The sequence below is a fragment of the Lepidochelys kempii genome, chromosome 16 (genome assembly GCF_965140285.1).
Source record: "Lepidochelys kempii isolate rLepKem1 chromosome 16, rLepKem1.hap1, whole genome shotgun sequence".
Classification (NCBI taxonomy): Eukaryota; Metazoa; Chordata; order Testudines; family Cheloniidae; genus Lepidochelys; species Lepidochelys kempii.
Window position 1 is genome coordinate 28791061 of NC_136395.1, and position 23729 is coordinate 28814789.

The 23729-nt window shown below is 43.0% G+C and overlaps 1 protein-coding gene across 19 annotated transcripts in view; it reads left to right on the top strand.

The window, feature by feature from the left end:
• RALGPS1 (Ral GEF with PH domain and SH3 binding motif 1) overlaps nucleotides 1-23729 on the top strand; it is a 400445-nt gene that overhangs the window by 117311 nt on the left and 259405 nt on the right. For 2 of the 19 annotated variants that reach the window (XM_073315027.1, XM_073315037.1), the window contains exons 1-2: nucleotides 9314-9414; nucleotides 18519-18629. The exons of 14 other annotated variants lie outside the window; for them this stretch is intronic. In XM_073315027.1, the coding sequence (XP_073171128.1) occupies nucleotides 9385-9414; nucleotides 18519-18629 (141 nt within the window). In that variant the 5' untranslated portion in view covers nucleotides 9314-9384. Of the gene's footprint in view, nucleotides 1-9313; nucleotides 9415-18334; nucleotides 18630-23729 lie in introns of those variants that run through there. 3 more of the 19 variants (XM_073315025.1, XM_073315024.1, XM_073315030.1) reach the window with 3 other exon arrangements.

The following is a 23729-nucleotide window of genomic DNA, read 5'->3' on the forward strand; positions in this document are numbered from 1 at the left end:
CTCAGATCCATTTCCGCAGTACTCCTTCCTAGGCCGTCATTTCCCTTTTTGTATGTGTGCAACTGATTGTTCCTTCCTAAGTGGAGTACTTTGCATTTGTCCTTATTGAATTTCATCCTATTTACTTCAGACCATTTCTCCAGTTTGTCCAGATCATTTTGAATTATAATCCTATCCTCCAAATGACTTGCAACCCCTCCCAGCTTGGTATCATCCGCAAACTTTATAAGTGTACTCTCTATGCCATTATCTAAATCATTGATGAAGATGTTGAGGAGAACTGGACCCAGAACTGATCCCTATGGGACCCCACTCGTTATGCCCTCTCAGCATGACTCTGAGCCACTGATAACTACTCTTTAGGAATGGTTTACAACCAGTTATGCACCCATCTTATAGTAGCTCCATGTAGGTTGCATTTCCCTAGTTTGTTTATGAGAAGGTCATGCGAGACAGTATCAAAAGCTTTACTAAAGTCAAGATATACCACGTCTACCACTTCCTCTCTATCCACAAGGCTTGTTACCCTGTCAAAGAAAGCTATCAAGTTGGTTTGACACGATTTGTTCTTGACAAATCCATGCTGACTGTTACTTATCACCTTACTATCTTCTAGATGTTTGCCAATTGATTGCTTTATTATTTGCTCCATTCTCTTTCTGGGTACAGAAGTTAAGCTGACTGGTCTGTAATTCCCCAGGTTGTCCTTATTTCCTTTTTTATAGATTGGCACTATATTTGCCCTTTTCTGGTTTTCTGGAATCTCTCCCATGACTTTTCAAAGATAATCAGCTAATGGCTCAGATATCTCCTCAGTCAGCTCTTTGAGTATTCTAGAATGCATTTCATCAGGCCCTGGTGACTTGAAGACATCTAATTTGTCTAAGAACTTTTTAACTTTTTCTTTCCCTATTTTAGCCTCTTTTGGTCCTACCTCATATTCACTGACATTAACTATGTTACATGTCCAATCACCACCAACCTTCTTGGTGAAAACCGAAACAAAAGTCATTAACCACATTTCCGCATTTTCTGTTATTATTTCTCCCCCCCCCCTCATTGAGCAATGGGCCTCCCTTATCCTTGGTCTTCCTCTTGCTTCTAATGTATTTGTAGAATGTTTTCTTGTTACCCTTTATGTCTCCAGCTAGTTTGATCTCGCTTTGTGCCTTGGCCTTTCTAATTTTGTCCCTGCATACTTGTGTTATTTGTTTATATTCATCCTTTGTAATTTGATCTAGTTTCCACTTGTTGTAGGACTCTTTTTTTGAGTTTCAGATCATTGAAGATCTCCTGGTTAAGCCATACTAGTCTCTTGTCATATTTCCTATCTTTCCTACACGGTGTGATATTTTGCTCTTGTGCCCTTTAATAATGTCTCTTTGAAAAACTGCCAACTGTCTTCATTTGTTTTTCCCCTTAGACTTACTTCCCATGGGATCTTACCTAGCAACTCCTTGAATTTGCTAAAGTCTGCCTTGAAATCCATTGTTTTTATTTTGCTGTTCTCCCTCCTACCATTCTTTAAAATCATGAACTCTGCCATTTCATGATCACTTTCATGCAAGCTGCCTTCCACTTTCAAAATCTCAACCAGTTCCTCCCTATTTGTCAAAATCAAATCTAGAACAGCTTCTCCCCTAGTAGCTTTCTTCACCTTCTGAAATAAAAAATGGTCTCCAGTACATTCCAAGAACTTGTTGGATAATCGGTGCCCTGCTATGTTATTTTCCCAATAGATGTCTGGGTAGTTGAAGTCCCCCATCACCACCAAGTCCTGGGCTTTGGATGATTTTGTTAGTTGTTATAAAAAAGCCTCATCCACCTCTTCTTTCTGGTTAGGTGGTTTGTAGTAAACCCCTACCATGACATCACCCTTGTTTTTTACCCCTTTTATCCTTATCCAGAGTCTTTCAGCTAGTCTGTCTACTATTCCCATCTCAACCTCAGTCCAAGTGTATATATTTTTAATATATAAGGCAATGCCTCCTCCCTTTTTCCCCTGCCTGTCCTTCCTGAGCAAGTTGTACCCTTTTATACCAATATTCCAGTCATGTGTATTATTCCACCAGTCTGTGATGCCAACTATATCATAGTTCTGTTTATTTACTAGCATTTCAAGTTCTTCCTGCTTATTCCCCATACTTCTTGCATTAGTATACAGACATCGAAGATACTGATTTGATTTCCCCCCCAGTTCTGTCTTGTCTCTCCCTTATCCTTGCTATAACAGCCCATGCTTCCCCCAAATTCCAAACTTTCTCTCAGGTCTCCATTGTCAGGATTTTTTTTGTTCCTAATATATTTTAAAAACTTACTATTATCGTTAAGTCTGCTGGCCACAGTTTCCTCCTTTGCTCTTCATATCTGGTATCCTATTATCATATCACATGAAATCATATAATATCATATATTTTAGTTACTGTAGGCATTTCAATTTACTTTGCCAGATTTTCAAATAAAATTTTATTTGTAAAGAAAATTCCCATCTTTCCTCTTGGACTGAAAATCTTCCTTGTTACTGCAGAAATAAAGATAGTGGAAGCTGAGGAAATAAATGGAACCTTTGCAAATTTTGGAAATATGCTTGGTTAATAAAGTCTTGTAATTATCTTTGAAAGAGTTACAGCACTAGTAAGGGCAGGCCAAGCTTCTCTCCCATGCCCCCAACCAATATGCCACCACAGCTCTTGAAGGACCACCACTAGGACTCGTAAGGGGCGTGCTGTTTCCATGCTTATGGAACTCACCCTTCTACTGAGACTGCGAATAAGAGTCCCAAGTGTTAGAGTTTCAGAGTAGCAGGCGTGTTAGTCTGTATCTGTAAAAAGAAAAGGAGGACTTGTGGCACCTTAGAGACTAACCAATTTATTTGAGCAGAAGCGTTCGTGAGCTACAGCTCGATGAAGTGAGCTGTAGCTCACAAAAGCTTATGCTCAAATAAATTTGTTAGTCTCTAAGGTGCCACAAGTCCTCCTTTTCTTTAAGTGTTAGAGTGTGTGTTGTGGATAACTGCCTACTGGCAATTAGACTGTGACAAAATCCTCATTTCATACAGCCTACTGAAGGAATCTTGATTTGTAAATCACCTTAGCTGACCCTAATATGAGAGAAGGATGTCTTTGTGTCTCATTACCCAAATCACATCTCTGTCATGTGATTTTCATATAATATGATGAGAAACACAAATCTATATGCATTAATTCTGCATTGTCTTGTAAAATGTTTCTATTTCAGCATAGAAGTTCTGCTGTGACCACCACTCAGTAGATGCTTTGATTCATGATATTTTAGCATTCAATCTCAATGCTACAATACTATGAAACAAAAGGTCTATACAAATTTTCAATAGACGCCTTTGGCTGGACTCCCAGACAATGCAAAATTCTGTGGGCAGACCTGTTGTTTATACTAAGGAAGATCAGTACAATACTCCAGTTTTCTTTTAAATTATAGTGGCTTCCCATTAGGGAATGAATTCATTACAGAATGTACGTAATAACTTTTATTGGCCCTTTACTATTCAATCCCTTCAGTCCTCTTAATTTGCTGTTAGTTTATACACAACAACCAAGTCATCTCTCAGTTGAAGTGCTCACTTGTACACAAAACTGTATGGTAGAATGTTTCATATTCCTTATCCTTTTAACATTTTATCCCAGTTTATGTTTGAAGAGGTACATTACTTGCTCACTTTGTTCTCTAATGAAAAGTTTTATTTTCAGACTCTGTTTTCTGATGAGACTGTCGAGGTTTTAATAATATATCTTATTGCGATTGTGATTTTTTTTTGCATCATGATATTATTTGGAAATAAACATTTTAATTAGAGTGCAAAATATTGGGAGGAGGAAGAATGGGGTCATCATCAAGGTATATATCCTTTTCTGAGTTATAATTTGTAACTTAAGGGTCTACTCTGTTTTAAGACTCTCAGAACTTGGTGCTCCTGATTGTAACTCCTTTTGTTTCGATACACCTCTGTTACTTTAGGAGATTTTTGGTCTGCTCCAACTTCAAATATTTATCCTGGTTCCTTTATTTCCTAAAAATACTAACCTATACCATTGGTTATTTAAAAAAAAAAATCAGAATCTCACACTACCCACATTTTAGGGCTTTCACCAGTGTGTCTTATTCTGCTTTTTCTGTGATGGATTTGCAATTTGAGTTTCAATGGAGAATCGATTTCAGTCTTCCCACCAAACACAAACACCACAAATTTGAAGATGATACAAAATTATTCTAGATAGTTAAATCCAAAGATGACTCTGAAGAGTTACAAAAGGATCTCATAAAACTGGGTGATTGGCCAACAAAATGGCAGATTAAATTCAATGTTAAGTGTAAAATGCACATTGGAAAACATAATCCCAACTACCCACACAACGAGATGGGGTCTAAATTAGCTGGTAAACACTCAAGAAAGAGATCTTGTAGTCATCATGGATAGTTCACTGAAAACATCTTGTTGGTGTGTAGCAGCAGACAAAAACCTCCAATGATGGAGATTCCACAACATCCCCAGGCAATTTATTCTAGTGCTTAACTACCCTGACAGGAAGCTTTTCATAATGTCCGCCATAAACCTCCCTTGCTGCAATTTAAGCCCATTGTTTCTTGTCCTCTCCCCAGAGGTTAACGAGAACAATTTTTGGCCCTCCTTCTTGTAACAACCTTTTATGTATTTGAAAACTGTTATGTTCTCCTCAGTCTTCTCTTCTCCAGACAAACAAATGCAGTTTTTTCAGTCTTTCCTCATAGGTCATGTTTTCTAGACCTTTAATTATTTTTGTTGCTCTCCTGTGGACTTTCTCCAGTTTGTCCACATTTTCCCTGAAATATGGTGCCCAGAGTCCAGAGGTGTATATATATATGTCAGTATATAAATCCCACACCTTGAATACTGTATGCTGTTCTGGTCACCCCATCTCAAAAAATATATATGTGATGGGATATTTACCCCACACCGACCCTGAAGGCATACGGGGGCTCAGGAGGGGGCAGTTAAGTTTCACAGTTGCACCTGACGGAAGGCCCATGGTTTTATAAGTATTAATTGCTCATGTAACTTAGCAGGGCTTCAGCCATGGGGGCGGGCAAAGGGGAGGAGGGAGGTTGGGGCTGCAGCCGCAGGATGGGAGCGGGGTTCAGGGCTCCGGACAGGCAGGGGAGACTCAGGGCTTTAGCTAAGAGGAAAGAGCCAGTTTCAGCCCCAGTGCTCCCCCTGTAGCTAAAGCCCCAAGGCCCAACATGTGCTGCGCCCCACTCCCCAGCTGAAACGGGGAGTGGAACCATGGGGAATCCTGAGCTCCAGCATCCCCCACAGGGCTGAAGCCTTGAACGGAGCTGCAGGGCTGAAGTCGTGAGCCCTGGTGTTCCCTGGAGGCAGAAGTCCTGAGCCCCATACCTGGAGCCCTACAGCCCCAACTCCCCACCCCATGGCTGAAGTCCGTAACCTCTTGTCCAGCATTATGGGACATTTCAGAGTTACAGACAACCTCCGTTCCAGAGGTGTCCATAACTCTGAGGTTCTACTGTAAGTTTGTTCCATCAGTGGCTGTTAGCCAAGATGATCAGGGACACAACCCCAAGCTCTGGGTGTCCCTAAACCTGTGACTGACTGCCAGAAACTGAGACTGGATGATTTTGGATGGATCACTTGATAATTGTGCTGTTCGGTTTATTCCCGCTAAAGCATCTTGTACTGGCCACTGTCGGAAGACAGGATACTGGGCTAAATGGACCATTGGTCTCGCACAGTATGGCCATTCTTATGTTGTTATGTTTTTGTTGTATTATTGTACAGCCGCCAGGCAAGGAGAGCAGGAGAAAGTTGCTGTATTAAAAATATTGTTTCTTTTTGGGTTCTCTGCCATTCACCCTAGATTTTTTTTTTACTCCTAACAGAAGCTGTGACTCTGTTAAATATATTTACAGATTCAGTTTTTTCCTTTTTCCTTTAATTTACAGTCAGATCTGGAGGTCAGGGAATTAGTGAACTCTAGCAGAACATCCAAATGAAGAAACATACAAAGCTGCTCAAGATAAAACATTGTTGGTTTTGAGCTCCAGTGAAAAATTAGGGAGCCAAGTGAAAATAGAACCTGTTTGAATTAGTAGTTTAAAACATGTTGTATGAAAAGAGGAACTGTACTTAAAAACAAAAAACAGATTACTTACCCAAAGGACCATGTTCCTATGGAATAAAAGATGTGGTTACATTTTGCTGCTTTGTATGTAATTATTTTGTGTTACATTCGTAGTTAGTGATTTGTTCTTTCCTATATGCAAAAGTTTGGAAGTGTTCAAAACACAATAATGTCAGTGAAAATCTCTCTGAGTTCTCTTAATTATATTGTTTATATAAGAGTTAATCTAGAAAACAGAATGGGAAGTGCTGGCTGTGTGTTGTACACAGTATGTATGTGCTATGTATGCCCAGTGCCCAGAAATCTTTATATGTCGTCCAAAGTATTCTATCAGATCTCAAATGCTTTTATTTGTATAATGGAGTACAAACTAGACCTCAATAGGGACCAAGATGGAATACTGTCTGTGTATTTAAATTGGAACTGTGAACTGCATGTAGTTCTCATTTTGAAATTAATACGAGTTCTCCCTTTTATTTTAATGGGCATTGGGTTGGGCTCAGAGTGATTGATTCCTATGCTGATTCCATTGAAGTCGATCGCAGAATTCCCATTAACGTCAGAGGTACAAGATTGGCCCTTAGCATGTTAACCATTCAGCACTGGACACTTGGGTTCAAATTCTGCTTTCAGTTGTAGGCAAATATTTGGTCTCATGAGTGCACATTACAAAACCCCTACACAAATTGGCACAAATCAGCATCACTGACAGTTTCTGCTGAAAGAGAATCAAGACCATTTGTATCTGAGATGTACTGGCAGAGATGGGCATGAGCCACTTGCAAAGTTCCTGCCCATCTAAGCCTACCAGAAGCCAATGCTATTAGTCTCTCATGTTTAAGAAATAGAAACTTGCACAGAAAATGTGAATAAAATAATACCCTTGTAAAAAGGAGTGAAAAACAAAGAATACTTTCATTAATTTTTCTTTAAAGTTTAACTTAAGTTTCATCATATTCAACTGCCAAATTGAGGATTAAATTGTCTGGACATCTAAACACATGTGTTTTCCTGTGGCTGTTTGCTACTAGCCCTGTTTATACCAAAAACAAGGGGTGTGTGTGTGAGAGAGAGAATTGGGAGCTGCCTTGGCTTCATTAATCCTTTATATCCACTTTATGAGTCACTAAGTGTTTTTCAGTGCCGGAAAAAATATTGAAAGCTCCACCCACATCTTGCCATAGGAATTAAAATGGCAGTGTTGGGTTTTACTGCTGTGCTGTGGAGTATGTTAAAAAGAATTAAGTAAAAAAAGCATGTCTTGAATTGATTTAACATGGTCACTAATATCTGCTTTCCTAGCAGTGATCAAGTTTTAATGTATTCACAGGGCAGTGCCCTATAAGATTTCCTGAAGAGCTGGTGTGAAGTGAGCTGAAAACACAACATTAAACATCATTTGTGATGTGACAGCTGAGATGTATTCGCAATCTGTTCTGCATCCTCGTCACTTGATACATTTAGATTTATAAAACTATACAACATGGGGCCTGATCCTGCAACATTTGTGCACATTGATTTCAATGGGACTGCTCTTGTGAATAAAATTTGCTTGCACAAATAACTGTTTACAGGATCAACTCTTAAGTATGATCAAATTCTCTGCAGTTAAACATGACATGATAGTGATCTGCTAATAGTTTTCTTAGACATGCATGCCATGATGGTCCCCAGAGAAGAGCTTTGAGTGAACATAATAGAAAAGAAAGGAAGAGGTGTAGCATGCCTAACAATTCAAGTAGGAAATGTGGTGAGCTGTGATCGTCTGCTGCACAGTGTGACAGTTTTGAAAGCCAGCTAGGGCTCTCAAATCTTTGCAGCTCTTCACAGCCCTCTTGGGACAGCAGTCACTGTTTGATAGAGTCAAGGATTTACTTATAGCAAGCCTTGGCAGCACACTCCATAGGTAAAGTTGAAAACAGTTTCCATTATAAATCTGTTTCCACACTTAAAACTTTCCAAAACATAACTTTTAGTTAAATTTTCCAGGGTTGGTCTCTGCCAAGAGGTGATTTTTTTTTCCCCAAGTTTCAGCAAAATCCTGTCAGCCTTGTTTGGGTTATGAGAGTGGAAAAGAAACTTCCAACTGTTTAAAAACAAAAATTCTAAGCACAATTTTTAAAGCAGGGCTGCAGCAAAAAGAGCTGAAGTTGAAACTGTTAGCTTGGCATGGACATAAACTTTATTGACAACTAATACTTTTGCATAATTTGGAAAAATATAGCAGCTCCCAGCCCCACTGCCATGCGGGGCTGGGAGCTGCAGGGGGGGAGCTGCGGGTGGGGGGCCCTACCAGCGGCAGAGGCTGGGGAGCAGCGGGGGGCCCCCCAGTCGCAGCCACTGAGCAGCTCCGGCGTGCCTCTGCCACTGCTGTCATGACTGGGAGCTGCAGGGAGAGAGCTGGCTGCTTGCGGCAGCTGAGTCACTGCAGGGGGGGCCCTGCCAGCGGCGGCGGCCGGGCAGCTCAGGGGTTATCACCAGCGGTGGCAGCTGGTCAGTTGTGCGGGGTCCTGCCACCTGCAGCTGCTGGGCCCCGAATGCCACCCACGTAGGCTGGTCAGCTGCGGGGCCCCCCAGTGTCATGGAGGTCACTGGAAATCACTGATTCCCTGACTTCCGTGACATAATCTTAGTCTTAATCATAGTCAGTATTCTTGCAGCACCTTTTTGAGAGAGCTCCTAAAGTTTCCTTGCCTTTGGCTCAGTGCTCTGACTGTTACCTCTTTCTTTGGTCTCCTCTGGAGGGTAGATTACAGTTTCCTTTTCTCTGGAGCACCGATCTGTGTTTGTCAATGCTGTAACAACCACTAAATCCAATCCAGGTGTCTTGAATAAAGCAGAGCTTATTTAGAATAAACAAAATTGCGAACAAAATAAAAGTTAAGAATAATATGACTATCAATCTAGTTAGAGAGAGAGTGCAGCAAGTTTAGCTAACTAGATTTGGCTTAGTCACAACCTATTGCTTAAGCAACAGGAACATTTTACAAGACAAACTTCTGCTACCGTATTTTTTCCTACTCTCTCTCATTTATAATAGTAATGCTTGAGGCTCACCTGTGAAATTGTGTACACTGAATATTGTAGTAAGAAATATAAATAAATTCCTTTAAAAAACATTAAAATGCTAATTTGATTGTTTATTTCTTTCCCAGCTGCAAGTGATGTATGCTGACCATACCCTGTTTTAGCAACAAGTGTTCCCCATCGTCTTTAGCTAGCAGCCTGGAAGATGAAAATAGATTCTGGAGTACTCTTTATTGTAAAGGAGAAGAACACATTTTCTTTATATTTATGGCTCTCTTTTTCTTTAATATAAAATTCTTTGTGTGGTATCATTGCAAAGGAAAATTATGCTAGGTGGAAGATGATAGTTGAATAAAATGTTAGAATAACAATTCTTCTTTGAGTGCTTGCATATGTCCATTCCACTTTAGGTGTCTGTGCTCCAGTGTACTTAAGCCAGAGAACTTTTTCCCAGAGTGGTACCCATCAGGGTGGTACATGTGCCCTCTGCATGTTCGTGCTGCTACATGAGAGTATAAAGGGGTAGCGCTTCTCCGACCCCCCTCAATTTCTCCTGCTGTCTGTGGTCAGTAGTTGGAGCAAGCATGCGAGTTTCTCACTTTCCCTTTGTACCTTAGAAAACTCTAAATGTTTTTAATGTAAATATTTAGTAAAAAAGTTTTTTCTAGTTCTAGTTAAAGTACTTGTTATAAGTTTCCGTTCAGCTTATCATTCCTTGTTTCCATTGATCTTTGTTTCGGTACTAGGGTATGCCAAGCCTCCAGGCTTCAGGTGTTCTGAATGAATGAAATAAGTCAGTGCCAGTCAGCAATCACCACTGCAGCTGCTTGAAGTTTCTGGGTGAGGGATCTGTTAGGAATAAGTGCCCTACTTGCAGAGGGGTTAAGACTCATACTAAAAAGCGGAGGGAAGTTGCAGCTTCAGCATAGTCTCGTGGAGGCTGCTTTGCATTTGATGTGTGAGGATTCAGATTCGGTGCCATCCTAGAGTGCACCACTGGACTTAGTAGCTTCTCTGTGCCAAAGTGATAGAGAGAGAAGGCACAATTTTCTGTCCCCGGTGCCTTGTAAGCACCAGAAGAAGTTCAGTACATCAGCTGCTTCCAACCAGAAGAAGTCATCGCCTTTGAAGTCTAGATCCCAATCAGACTCTCTACAAGCAGATAGGTACCAAGGTGGGAGCAACCGTGGCAGGGTGGTCTCTGGTACTGCACTCTAGAAATGTTCAGTTTTTGACTCTGGCACCTCATAGGGCAGTGTTGAAATTGACTCTATTGCTGGACCTTCTGCGCTGGTTTTTATATCACAGACTACCTGATCGGTATGGACAACACCTGAGTTGTATGGGACAGAAGAGACCTTCTGTGCCTGTTGGTACTGGACTCTCCTCTGTTGCAGTAGGAATCTGTACCTTCTGCAGTGGCATGTGCCACCTCTGTCAACTACTTTAGTACTGGTATATCCGATACCACTGGCAGTGGACTCTGTCACACCGTGCCAAGTGTACAGTACCTTCCCCAGGGAAATCCTGAATGCTTTTGTCAGTACCATCCTTGGTGACTTTGGTCCCATTCCCATTTGCCTGCCTCTCCACACCGTGCCACCTTGGCACTCCAATGTTGATTCATCATCTAATTCAGAGGTGGATTCCTACCGATCTGAGTCCTACTTCAGAAAGGCCCAAGTATCTCCATGATCCTTGGTACACAGACCCAGCTCTGATTACCATGACTACTGTGCCGTGAAGTTAGGCTCCAGATGCAGCAATGCCTTTCTGGAACCTGGGGGGAGTTTCCCCAGACTCTAGGGCCTCTTCTTCTTGGCAGTAGGTCTCAATATCACTATTGAGACACCATTTTCCTCCCAGTTTTAACCTCAGTACCCCGTAACCAGTACAGATTGTCCATCCAACTCTTATTCATCCTATTATGGTGACTTCTGTACCACTGGAGCAGATAGACATGTCAGTGCCACTGCTTAACGCCTCTTCATCACCCAAGGAGGCTATTGTATCAGTCATCTGCAGTCTCTGATGTCTACAAGACATACAAAGAGGGTTGCTACCTCTCTAGGTATCTAGTGCTGGTTCAAGATAACTCTCACAAGCTCATGGATATCTTGCATTCATCAGGCGCTGCTGAGGTGGCCCTGCTTATTAATGATATGATTTAGGAGCCAACCAAAATCCATTGGCAGACCTCCCTCTTCTTTATTATGGCTAAATGTACAGAAAAAAGGTATCAAGTATCTTTACAGTTACAGGAATTTTTTTTATTTTCCCTTGGAGCATTAGTGGTGTCAGTTGTGAATGGGCCATGCTCAGGGTGTCCCTAAACCTCTGACTGCTACAAGCTGGGACTGGATGAAAGGGGATGGATCACTCAATGAATTGCCCTGTTCTGTTCAGTCCTTCTGAAAGCATCTGGCACCAGACACTGTCGGAAGGTAGGATCCTGGGCTAGATGGGCCACTGGGCTGACTCAGTATAGCCATTCTTACATTCTTATGAATGAGAAGTCAAGACAAGGATGGATTAAATCTACTCCCAAAGATAAGGATGCAAAAAAACCTGTAATTCTTTTGGAGAAAAGTTTATTCTTCTTTGGGCATTACAGTTTAGAATAGCAGCCCACCAAGTGTTGTTTGCCAGGCACAAACATTCAAATTGGGATATAATGTCTAAGTTTCAAGACAAGTTACCAGATGAGTTTATAGCCTTTATAAATTAGGGCCATTTGGTAGCCCACTCCTCTCTGCAGGGGGCTTTGGATGAGACCAATTTACTGGCTCAAGTGATAACAACAGTTGTCACTGGGCATCATGCTTCGTGGCGGCAGGTGTCGGGAATAGCAGTGGAAATGCAACAGACAATAGAGAACTTACCCTGTCAGGGCCCAATTTTTCTATTTTTTTTCTGGGCAAGGCAGACAAGGCTTTGCACTTTCTTAAAGATTCCAGGTGAAGTCTTTAGGTATTTGTACCCCAGCTATACAGAGAAAGAAGTTTCATCCTCTGGTCCAAGAGAGAGATCCATTTTATTTGCTCTGACAGCCCGATCACTCCAGGAGATGTCATAGGTCTCAGAAGAAGAGACCACCTCCCTCTCCTCTTCCGCCATCTGCTACCAGTAGAGGGTCTTCTACTTCCAACCAGACTATTTGACTTCTTGGTTGAGGGCAACAAACTATTCAGAGGCCATGTCTACACTAGCAAGTTTTCAGCAGCACAGTGTACCAGTGCAGCTGTGCCTTGGTAAGATCACTCATGTAGCCACTCTATGCTGACGGGAGAGAGTTCTCCTATTGACATAATTAAACCACCCCCAACGAGCGGCGGTAGCTATGTTGGCAGGAGAGTGTTTTTCACACCCTTGAGTGACGTATGTTATACTGACAAAAGTGCTCGTGCACATGTAGCCTGAGATTTTCTCTCCCTTTGGCTGCAGGTTGTCCCATTTCCTGAAGGCTTGGACCCATATTACAACAGATTGGTAGGTTCTGACCATGGTATAACTGGGATATACCCTGCAATTCACCCGTATTTCCCCATTCCACCCGGACTCCCCATCCCTTTTCAGGGACCACACCAGTGTATTGATTCAAGAAGTTCAGTCTCTGGTAAAGTTAGGGACGATAGAGGAAGTGCTTCCTCAATAGCGGAGGAAGGGATTCTATTCCTGATATTTTTTTCATTCCAAAGTCCCAGGGAAGCCTCAGGCCTACTTTAGATCTCAGCCTCAACAGGTACATAAAAATGATAGTTTTGTATGGTAACCCAAGTGTCTGTTCCTTCCTTGTCTCACAGCGATTGGTTCACTATCCTCATTGTACTTCGTGTGGCCATACACAAGAGTCAGAGGGAGTTTGAAAGGTTCGTTGTAGCAGATGTCCATTATCAGTTCATGGCCCTTCCATTAGGTCTGAGCTCAGCACCCTGAGTTTTTATGAAGTGCATGGCAGTGGTGGCCACACACCTTTGAAAGCAGGGAATCCAGGTATATCCAGACCCAGACAATTGGCTCTGGTGTACCTGGTGAGTCCAGACAGCAGGCGGAGGAAGGTGTTGAAAAGATCCAATCACTTTTCCATTCGTTGGGCCTGTTGATCAACAAAGGCAAATTAGTTTACCTCCCTGAACATCAGATTTATAGGTTTGGTTCTCACCTCTCTGTCAGCGAGAGCATATTTGCCTGAAGCCAGATTTCAAACAATATTCATCCTGTACAAAGAGTTCTAGACGTATGCCCATACAACAGTAAGGAACTATCTGAGACTTCTAGGACACATTGGAGCTTACGCATACCTGACAGCATGCCAGTCGTCACTTCAGGTAACGCAGTGGGAGTTGAATTCTGTTTATCATCCCTCACGTCACCTGCTGATCATGCTGACTCACATATATGCAGCTGTTCTGCCCTCCCTGGGCTGGTAGATAGCCCCCGCCTAATGAATGCAATGAAGTGCCTTTTGCTCTGCTTTCACCTTCTCTGAATCTAGTCACAGATGCATTATCCCTTGGTGGCTTAATGCACCTGGGAAGCTTTTGTACTCAAGGTCGCTAATCAGATCAGGATCTCTCCCTCTACATCAATTTCAGGGCTCCTGGCTATTTATCTGGCCAGTCAAGTGTTTCTTTTCCACATCGCGGGTTGCTCTGTACAAGTACTCACAGAGAACACTGCTGCAATGTTTTATCTAATCAAACAGGGACGTGCTAGGTCAGACCCCCTTTGCCAAAAGGCTATAGACCTCGGTGCAGAAATTCCAGAGAACAGAATCTCACTCAAAGCATCTCCAGGAGTCTCAGAACTCCCTAGCAGACTCTCTCAGCAGGTGATTTAGAGGAGATCACAAATGGTCCCTCAGACCCAATGTAGAAAAGTCTATTTTTCAGATTTGGGGGCGGGGGTACCAAAGTTGGATCTGTTCACCACTTGATAGAACAGAAAGTATAATCAATTCTGGTTAAGGGGAGGTCTCAAACCAGGGCCTATGAGAGATGTCTTCCTACAGTCTTGGAAGGGGAAACGTTTCTGCTCTTTCCCCCCACATCCTGATAGTGCCCAGAATGCTAACTAAACTCAGGCAAGATCATGCTATTCTAATCTTGGTGGCACAACAGCACTGGTTTTCAGATATGTTGAACCTCTCCATTCGGGATCCAATTCTTCTCCTTCAGGACCTGGATATAATTTCACAGGAATATGATCAGATTCTGTATTCCAGCTGTCCCAGACTGCACCTGACTGCCTGGATGTTGAATGGTTAGCTCGTCAGGAATCTGCATACTCTGTGGTGGTTCAGAACGTTCTTTTGAATAGCAGGAAGTTCTCTACCAGGTACACATACCTTTTGAAGTGGAAGAAGTTTGCTGTGGGCTGAGGTTCTCCTTCATGGGCTCATATTCAGTTTATTCTGGATCATCTGCTTTACCTGAAAGAGAATGGCCTTTCCATCAGTTCAAAAAGGATTCACCTGGCTCCTATCTTGGCGTTCCATTCTACTGTAGAAGGCAGGTCCATGTTTTCCAACCCTGTGAGAACAAGGTTTTTAAAAGATTTGGACAGACGACTTTTCTCACCTATTAAAGATCCATCGCCTTCCTGAGACGTAAACGTAGTGCTCTCAGGATTGATGAGATCCCCTTTTGAGCCTAGGGCCTCTTACTTGTTGTCTGATCTCTCAACAAAGGTGGCTTTTTTAATAGCTACTACCTTGGTTAGGAAGGTTGCAGAACACCAGACTTTGATGGATGACCTTCCTTATGCATTTTTTTTAACAAAGACTGGTTGCCTAATGCTTTGCAGCCCAAATTCCTCCTGGTTTTGGATTTTCATATGAATCGCACTATTTAGGGTATGTCTACATTGCAGTAAAAGACTTGCAGTGCGGAGCTTGGGCAGCAGGGCTAAAATATGCAGTGGAGACTTTAAGGCTTGGGCTGGAGTCCACGTCTGTGACCCTCTTCACTCACGGAGTTTCAGAGCCCAGGCTCCAGCCTGAGCCCAAACATTTACGCTGCAATTTTTAGCCTCACAGTCCGACCCCAGCAAGCTTGAGTCAGTATACCCAGGCTCTGAGACTCACTGCCATGGGTTTTTTATTACAGGATAGACATACCCTTACTTGCCACCTTCTTTCTGAAACCCCACTTTCACAAAGATGAGGAAAGACTACATACTTTGTCAGGGGTTCTCAAACTTGGGGTTGGGACCCCTCAGGGGGTCGCGAGGTTATTACATGGGGGGGGTCGCGAACTGTCAGTCTCCACCCTAAACCCCGCTTTGCCTCCAGCATTTATAATGGTGGTGTTAAATATACAAAAAAGTGGTTTTAATTGATAAGGGAAGGTCACACTCAGAGGCTTGCTATGTGAAAGGGGTCACCAGTACAAAAGTTTGAGAACCACTGCTTTATGTGTTCATAGAGCATTAGCTTTTTTATTTGGAAAGAACTAAGGAGTTTCAATTTTCTCCTCAAAAAGAAAAGGAGGACTTTGCGGCACCTTAGAGACTAACAAATTTATTTGAGCATAAGCTTTCATGAGCTACAGCTCACTTCATCGGATGCATTCAGTCAATTTTCTCCTCAGTTATTCATTTCCTTTGCAGGAAGGATTAAATGGATGCCTGTTACCTTTCAGAGGATTTCTTTCTGGATTTCCTCCTGCATTCATCTCTGTAATAATATTGGTAATGTTCCTCTACCAGAAAGAGTGTTAGCAAACCCTACAAGGGTTCAAGCAGCATCAGTGACTTTCCTGGATCATTTTGCCATCAGTGAAATTTGTAGTGGTATCACTTGGTCTTTGGTTCATACCTCTACCACTCATTAAGCTGTCCCCAGGGACAGTGCTAAATTTGGGAGAGTAGTACTAAAGTTCTTGTTTAGGTAGATTCTGATACCCTCCTCCTTCTGAAACTGCGTGGGAATCCCCTAAAGTAGAATAGGCACATACAAGCACTTGAAGAAAAAACACTTGTGTACCTTCTTCTGTAACTGTTGTTCTTTGACATGTATTGCAAATGTCCATTCCACAACCCACCCACCTTCCGCTCCACACCAGAATCATTGTGAGACTGGTATTTGAGAGGGAGATCCGGGCAGCTCCTCCCCTTTATATTCTCAGCTAGCAGCATGAGCATACGGCGGGCACTTGGGCTGCCCTGATGGGTATCACTTTGGGAAAAAGTTCTCCAGCTTTGACACACTGGCATGCAGACACCTAAAGTAGAATATCTTGAAGAACAAACAGTTATAGAACATGTATGTAACTGTGGTTTTTCTGTTCCATTGATATCAGGGGTGGAGTTATAAGAAAGGGTAATCTCTTAAAGTGTTTTCGGGGGTATGGGGGTTTGGTATAGAAACTTCCAAACCCTTTGGAAACATGTTTATGGGTTTCTTATTTTTTTCCAGATAAAAGCAAGTAACTGCTACAGAATGTTTAACTTTTGTAGTTTCTCATTTTGCTAGCAGACATTCCAAAGGGACCATCAGGAAATATGTTGTGTGCAGTGTTGTTGTAGCCATGTTGGTCCCAGGATAGTAGAGTGCCAAGATGGGTGAAGTAATATCTTTTATTGGACCAACTTCTGTCTCTCTCACCAACAGAAGTTAGTCCAGTAAAAGATATTACCTCACCCATCTTGGCAGTCAAGAAATTTGTCACTCTTGCAAGATCATGAACTTTTCAGCTGGGGTTATGAAATGATGTAAGTTGTTCTGGAGTCAAACATCACCTGACAAATACCATAGACTTTCACATCTTACTTTATATTTACATTACATGGAAGATTAAATTTCAGGAAAAACTCCCAGTTCCACACATGGGAAGACAATGCATTTCAATGGTTGAATGAAATAATGAACCATAAAGTTGCATGGTTGATGTTTGTTAGGCACTGGAAAACCTCTTGGGGAAGGGAGAGCATATAGAGAAAGGATGAGCTCAGCTTTATCCAAAACAGAATGTTTACTGTCAATGGAAAACAAAGTTTGGGGCAAAGGGTTGAAAGCAGAAGAGCACTGGAAAATAAGATGTAGGTGTATAGAAAACAGATTAGAGAGAGAGCTGTTCTTGTGTACTTTTTCATTAATAAATTGAAGAGGAAGTATTCAGTGCAACTCACTGATGCTGGCTGTTATTGAGACACATACGAACGAGAACTAGACATTAGCCAAAGGCCCTGATCCTGCAACTTGCAAAATTGGAACCCAAAATAGCATTTGAATTTAGTCAGCTGAGGTTAGGAAGAATATCCCCCCTATAAAATGGAATTGCAAAAACCGGTGCAATCTGGGAGTTTTATATCTTTCTCCAATATTGTCTACACCTCTAAGACAGGATTCTATATTGGATGGGCAAGTTTTCTGTTCTTTCTACTAATTAACTATATTTGAAAACAAAATAAATTTTTAAAATACACCACAATTGAGCATATGATATTCTGAGCACTTCTGTACTAGGTAAAAGCTGCAATAACACTCATATGTAGCCACAGTGTTACAAGTTTTGAGACCCAGCCCAACAGCAATCACTTCTGGTGTTTGCATTACTGTTCTTCCACTGAGTCATCTAGAGTTCTCAATAACTTCTGTAATCATAAGCTTTCCTGGCCTCACCAAGCTCTGATTGGCTCAGTTCTCAGGCTGTGGATGAGTAAGATGCAGCTCTGCTTGGCCAGAATGGTGGTTTTCTTTGACTGAAAGAAAACTACTTAGCATGCTTAGTAATTGCCACTCCCTATTTTTTCATGTGTACCTAGAAATGGCCACAAATTCCCCAGTTCTGCTCTCTGCATACATAACAGAAACAAATAATTCACATAAATTCATTCCTCTCCCTTCCCCACTGCTGCTACTCCTTTCTTAGGGCTTAAACTACTGCAATATAAAGCCCCAGTGGGTATTTCTACACTGCAATTAAATACCCATGGCTTGCCTGTGTCAGCTGACTCAGGTTCACAGGGGTTGGGCTACAAGGCTCTTTAATTGCACTGTAGACTTTCAGGCTTGGGCTGGAGCTCAGGGTCTAGGACCCTCCCCGCTCATGGGGTCCTGGAACCCAGGTTCCAACCCTAGCATGAATGTCTACACTGCAGTTAAACAGCCCTGTAGCCCAACCCCTGTGAGCCTGAGTCAGCTGACACAGGCAAGCCATGGGTGTTTAATTGCAGTGTAGATATACTCAGAGGGACTGCTCTTTTTTAAAGTTAAGCACGTGTAAGGATTTACAGGATCAGGGCCTAAGAAATGGCATTTGTATTGGTGTCTTTTTTGTGTTCAGTGTGACTAGTGTTGCCAACTTTGTAGTAATTAAAAACCGGTTGATCCAGCAGGAGTGCCAGAACCTCCCCTGCCATGCCTCTTCCCCACGAAGGTCCAACCCCTCAGGTTGGCAGGGATTCACCTACAGAGTCAGGACTGGAAGCTGCAACTGCCCGACACAGGTAGGAGGCAACCCCAGCTGAGTTGGGGCTGGTGTGGGTGATGACCTGGCACCTCCCATGCCTTCAGTAACCGGACTGGTTTGTAGTACTGGCTGGACAGTGTCGGGTCCCCTTTTCGACCGGACTTTCTGGTCAAAAACTGGACATCTGGCCACTCTTAAGTGTGACTCAGACATCAATATGTGAGCTTGTGCTTTCCTTTTAAGAGTCTTAAATATGTACTGAATTTCTTTGTTTTGTGCTGGTGATGACCAAAGAACTGAGGGTGGAAAAATGCATCCTTAACTAATGAATTTGTCACTAAAGGGCATGGAACGACAAGCCAAACCAGTTTGATAACAGCCATCAGAATAACTTGACAGGACTGTGGTTCATCTGAGTTGAATTTTGATAATCAGATACATTCCATTCTTATGACATACGCATTGGAAGAAGTTATGCTTCCAAACATAACAAAATATGCTCCTTTAACATCTGGAGTCCAGTAAATCATTGCCTCAATTAAAATAATTCATTGCCTATTTTGTACATTGAACACTTTATTTTTCATGAATTTACTACTGCATATTGTAAACAAATGTATCTAATGTGTGTTAAATATAATTTTTAAAATTAAAGATCAATTTAAAAATTACAAATTATTTAAATAATCACTGAGAGAGAGGCTGTCATATAATACAGGGGGAAACAGCAGGTTGAGGCAGTACAAGTGCAAGAATTTTTGCATTCCTTCTATTGTCAGGTTGTCGGGGGCCTGAACATTTCTCTCAAGCTTGACCGCTTTACTCCATCACCCCTACTTCAACCTGTCCTGTCTCTTCCACAGTCCTGTCTCCTTGTCCAGTTCCATTCTCCTTCTCTACCTAGTCCTAGTCTCCACTCCTAAAGTTTCTCATCCTAGTCTCTTTCGAGCTAGTTGTAATCTCGCCCTCCTTGTATGATCCTGTCTCTTTCCTCCTCCTGACTTCCAGTCCCAGTTTCCCTCGCTGGGTTCTTCATCCAATCTCAGTCTCCACCCTTTGCCTGGATCCTTGTCCCAAGCTGTTTGCCCACCCATCGTCACCCCATCTCCCAGTCTTCTTTCCCAGACAGTACCAGCCTCCTCTCAACCCTGCCTCCGAGGCTCCTTGCCCAACCAGCCCCTGTCATAAATATAAAGGGAAGGGTAAACCCCTTTAAAATCCCTCCTGGCCAGAGGAAAAATCCTCTCTCCTGTAAAGGGTTAAGAAGCTAAAGGTAACCTCACTGGCACCTGACCAAAATGACCAATGAGGAGACAAGATACTTTCAAAAGCTGGGAGGAGGGAGAGAAACAAAGAGTCTCTGTCTGTCGGTACACTGCTTTTGCCGGGGATAGACCAGGAATGGAGTCTTAGAACTTTTAGTAAGTAATCTAGCTAGGTATATGTTAGATTATGATTTCTTTAAATGGCTGAGAAGAGAATTGTGCTGAATAGAATGACTATTTCTGTCTGTGTCTTTTTTGTAACTTAAGGTTTTGCCCTAGAGGGATTCTCTGTTTTGAATCTAATTACCCTGTAAGGTATCTACCATCCTGATTTTACAGAGGTGATTCCTTCACCTCTATTTACTTCTATTTCTATTAAAAGCCTTCTTGTAAGAAAACTGAATGCTTTTTCATTGTTCTCAGATCCAAGGGTTTGGGTCTGTGGTCACCTACGCAAATTGGTGAGGATTTTTACCAAACCTTTCCCAGGAAGTAGGGTGCAAGGGTTGGGAGGATTTGGGGGGGAAAGACGTGTCCAAACTACGTTTCCCAGTAAACCCAGTTAGAGTTTGGTGGTGGCAGTGGATATTCCAAGGACAAAGGATAAAATTAATTTGTACCTTGGGGAGGTTTTAACCTAAGCTGGTGAAAGTAAGCTTAGGAGGTTTTCATGCAGGTCCCCACATCTGTACCCTAGAGTTCAGAGTGGGGGAGGAACCTTGACAGCCCCTGTCCCACCAGACTCCCTATTCCAATATACTCCTTTCCTTACTCTTTGGTCTGGTGTTTGTCTCTTCTGCATTCAAATCTAATGGCATCCAGGCAACACAGAGGAGGAGGCCATCAGCGGAGGGTAACTGAGAGCACAGGAGAGACAGGCTTCCTTCTCACTTCTGGAGCCCTGCCCCACCCTGGCCTGGAACAGCTAGGAGCAACCATTATAGGTCAAGTTCTGTTGAGCCACTGTAGCCCTGGAATGGAACATAGAATCATAGAATATCAGAGTTGGAAGGGACCTGTGGAGGTCATCTAGTCCAACCCCCTGCCCAGAGCAGGACCAATTCCCAACTAAATCATCCCAGCCAGGGCTTTGTCAAGCCTGACCTTAAAAAATTCTAAGTAAGGGGATTCCACCACCACCCTAGGTAATGCATTCCAGTGTTTCACCACCCTCCTAGTGAAAAAGTTTTTCCTAATATCCAACCTAAATCTCCCCCACTGCAATTTGAGACCATTACTCCTTGTCCTGTCATCTGCTATCACTGAGAATAGTCTAGATCCATATTCTTTGGATCCACATTTCAGGTAGTTAAAAGCAGCTATCAGATCCCCCCTCATTCTTCTCTTCTGCAGACTAAACAATCCCAGTTCCCTCAGCCTCTCCTCATAAGTCATGTGTTCCAGACCCCTAATCATTTTTGTTGCCCTTCGCTGTACTCTCTCCAATTCTTCCACATCCTTCTTGTAGTGTGGGGCCCAAAACTGGACACAGTACTCCAGACGAGGCCTCACCAATGTCGACTAGAGGGGAACGATCACGTCCCTCGATCTGCTGGCAATGCCCCTACTTATACACCCCAAAATGCCATTGGCCTTCTTGGCAACAAGGGCACACTGTTGACTCATATCCAGCTTCTCATCCACTGTCACCCCTAGGTCCTTCTCTGCAGAACTGCTGCCTAACCATTGGGTCTCTAGACTGTAGCGGTGCATTGGATTCTTCCGTCCTAAGTGCAGGAGTCTGCACTTGTGCTTGTTGAACCTCATCAGATTTCTTTTGGTCCAATCCTCCAATTTGTCTAGGTCCCTCTGTATCCTATCCCTACCCTCCAGCTTATCTACCACTCGTCCCAGTTTAGTGTCATCCGCAAACTTGCTGAGGGTGCAATCCACACCATCCTCCAGATCATTAATGAAGATATCGAACAAAACCAGCCCGAGGAATGACCCTTGGGGCACTCCGCTAGATACTGGCTGCCAACTAGACATGGAGCCATTGATCGCTACCTGTTGAGCCCGACAATCTAGCCAACTTTCTACCCACCTTGTAGTGCATCCATCCAGCCCATACTTCTTTAACTTGCTGACAAGAATACTGTGGGAGACCGAGTCAAAAGCTTTGCTAAAGTCAGGGAATAACACGTCCACTGCTTTCCCTTCATCCACAGAACTAGTTATCTCGTCATAGAAGGCAATTAGATTAGTCAGGCATGACTTGCCCTTGGTGAATCCGTGCTGACTGTTCCTGATGAATTTCCTCTCCTCTAAGTCCTTCAGAATTGATTCCTTGAGGACCTGCTCCATGATTTTTCCGGGGACTGAGGTGAGGCTGACTGGCCTGTAGTTCCCAGGATCCTCCTTCTTCCCTTTTTTAAAGAAGGGCACTACATTAGCCTTTTTCCAGTCTTCCGGGACTTCCCCCAATCGCCATGAGTTTTCAAAGATAATGGCCAATGGCTCTGCAATCAGAGCCGCCAACTCCTTTAGCACCCCCGGGTGCAACGCATCTGGCCCCATGGACTTGTGCATGTCCAGTTTTTCTAAATAGTCCCTAACCACTTCTTTCTCCACAGAGGGCTGGCCACCTACTTCCCATGCTGTGTTGCCCAGCGCAGCAGTCTGGGAGCTGACCTTGTTCATAAAGACAGAGGCAAAAAAAGCATTGAGTATATTAGCTTTTTCCACATCCTCTGTCACTAGGTTTCCTCCCTCATTCAGTAAGGGGCCCACACTTTCCTTGGCTTTCTTCTTGTTGCCAACATACCTGAAGAAACCCTTCTTGTTACTCTTAACATCTCTTGCTAGCTTCAACTCCAGGTGTGATTTAGCCTTCCTGATTTCACTCCTACATGCCCGAACAATACTTTTATACTCTTCCCTGGTCATTTGTCCAATCTTCCACTTCTTGTAAGCCTCTTTTTTGTGTTTAAGATCAGCAAGGATTTCACTATTAAGCCAAGCTGGTCGCCTGCCGTATTTACTATTCTTTCGACATATCGGGATTGTTTGTCCCTATAACCACAATAAGGATTCTTTAAAATACAGCCAGCTCTCCTGGACTCCTTTCCCCCTCATGTTATTCTCCCAGGGGATCTTGTCCATCAGCTCTCTGAGGGAGTCAAAGTCTGCTTTTCTGAAGTCCAGGGTCCGTATTCTGCTGCTTTCCTTTCTTCCTTGTGTCAGGATCCTGAACTCAACCATCTCATGGTCACTGCCTCCCAGGTTCCCATCCACTTTTTCTTCCCCTACTAATTCTTCCCAGTTTGTGAGCAGCAGGTCAAGAAGAGCTCCGCTCCTACTTGGTTCCTCCAGCATTTCCACCAGGAAATTGTCCCCTACATTTTCTAAAAACTTCCTGGATTGTCTGTGCACCGCTGTATTACTCTCCCAGCAGATAGCAGGATGATTGAAGTTGCCCATGAGAACCAGGGCATGCGATCTAGTAGCTTCTGCGAGTTGCCGGAAGAAAGCCTCATCCACCTCATCCCCCTGGTCTGGTGGTCTATAGCAGACTCTCACCACGACATCACCCTTGTTGCTCATGCTTCTAAACTTAAGCCAGAGACTCTCAGGTTACTCTGTGAGGACGGTGCATTTGTAGTCTGGGTGGCACTAGGAGCTGTGAGGGGATGGAACTTGCTTACTTGCTCTGTGGGAATGTCTCATACACAGTCTGGTCTGTGCTAGGAGCTGTAAGAGGCTAAAGTATGTTCAGTGAGGGTGGAATCTTCAGAGATGTTAGCTGTTTAGCTATAGCAAGTCTCTACTGAGCATGTGCGAACTGCAATTTTTCCGTCAAGTGATTGTGCACATACACATTCACTGGAAGTGTATGTGAGCCCAGATCACTTGAGTCCCTGCTTGAAAGTATG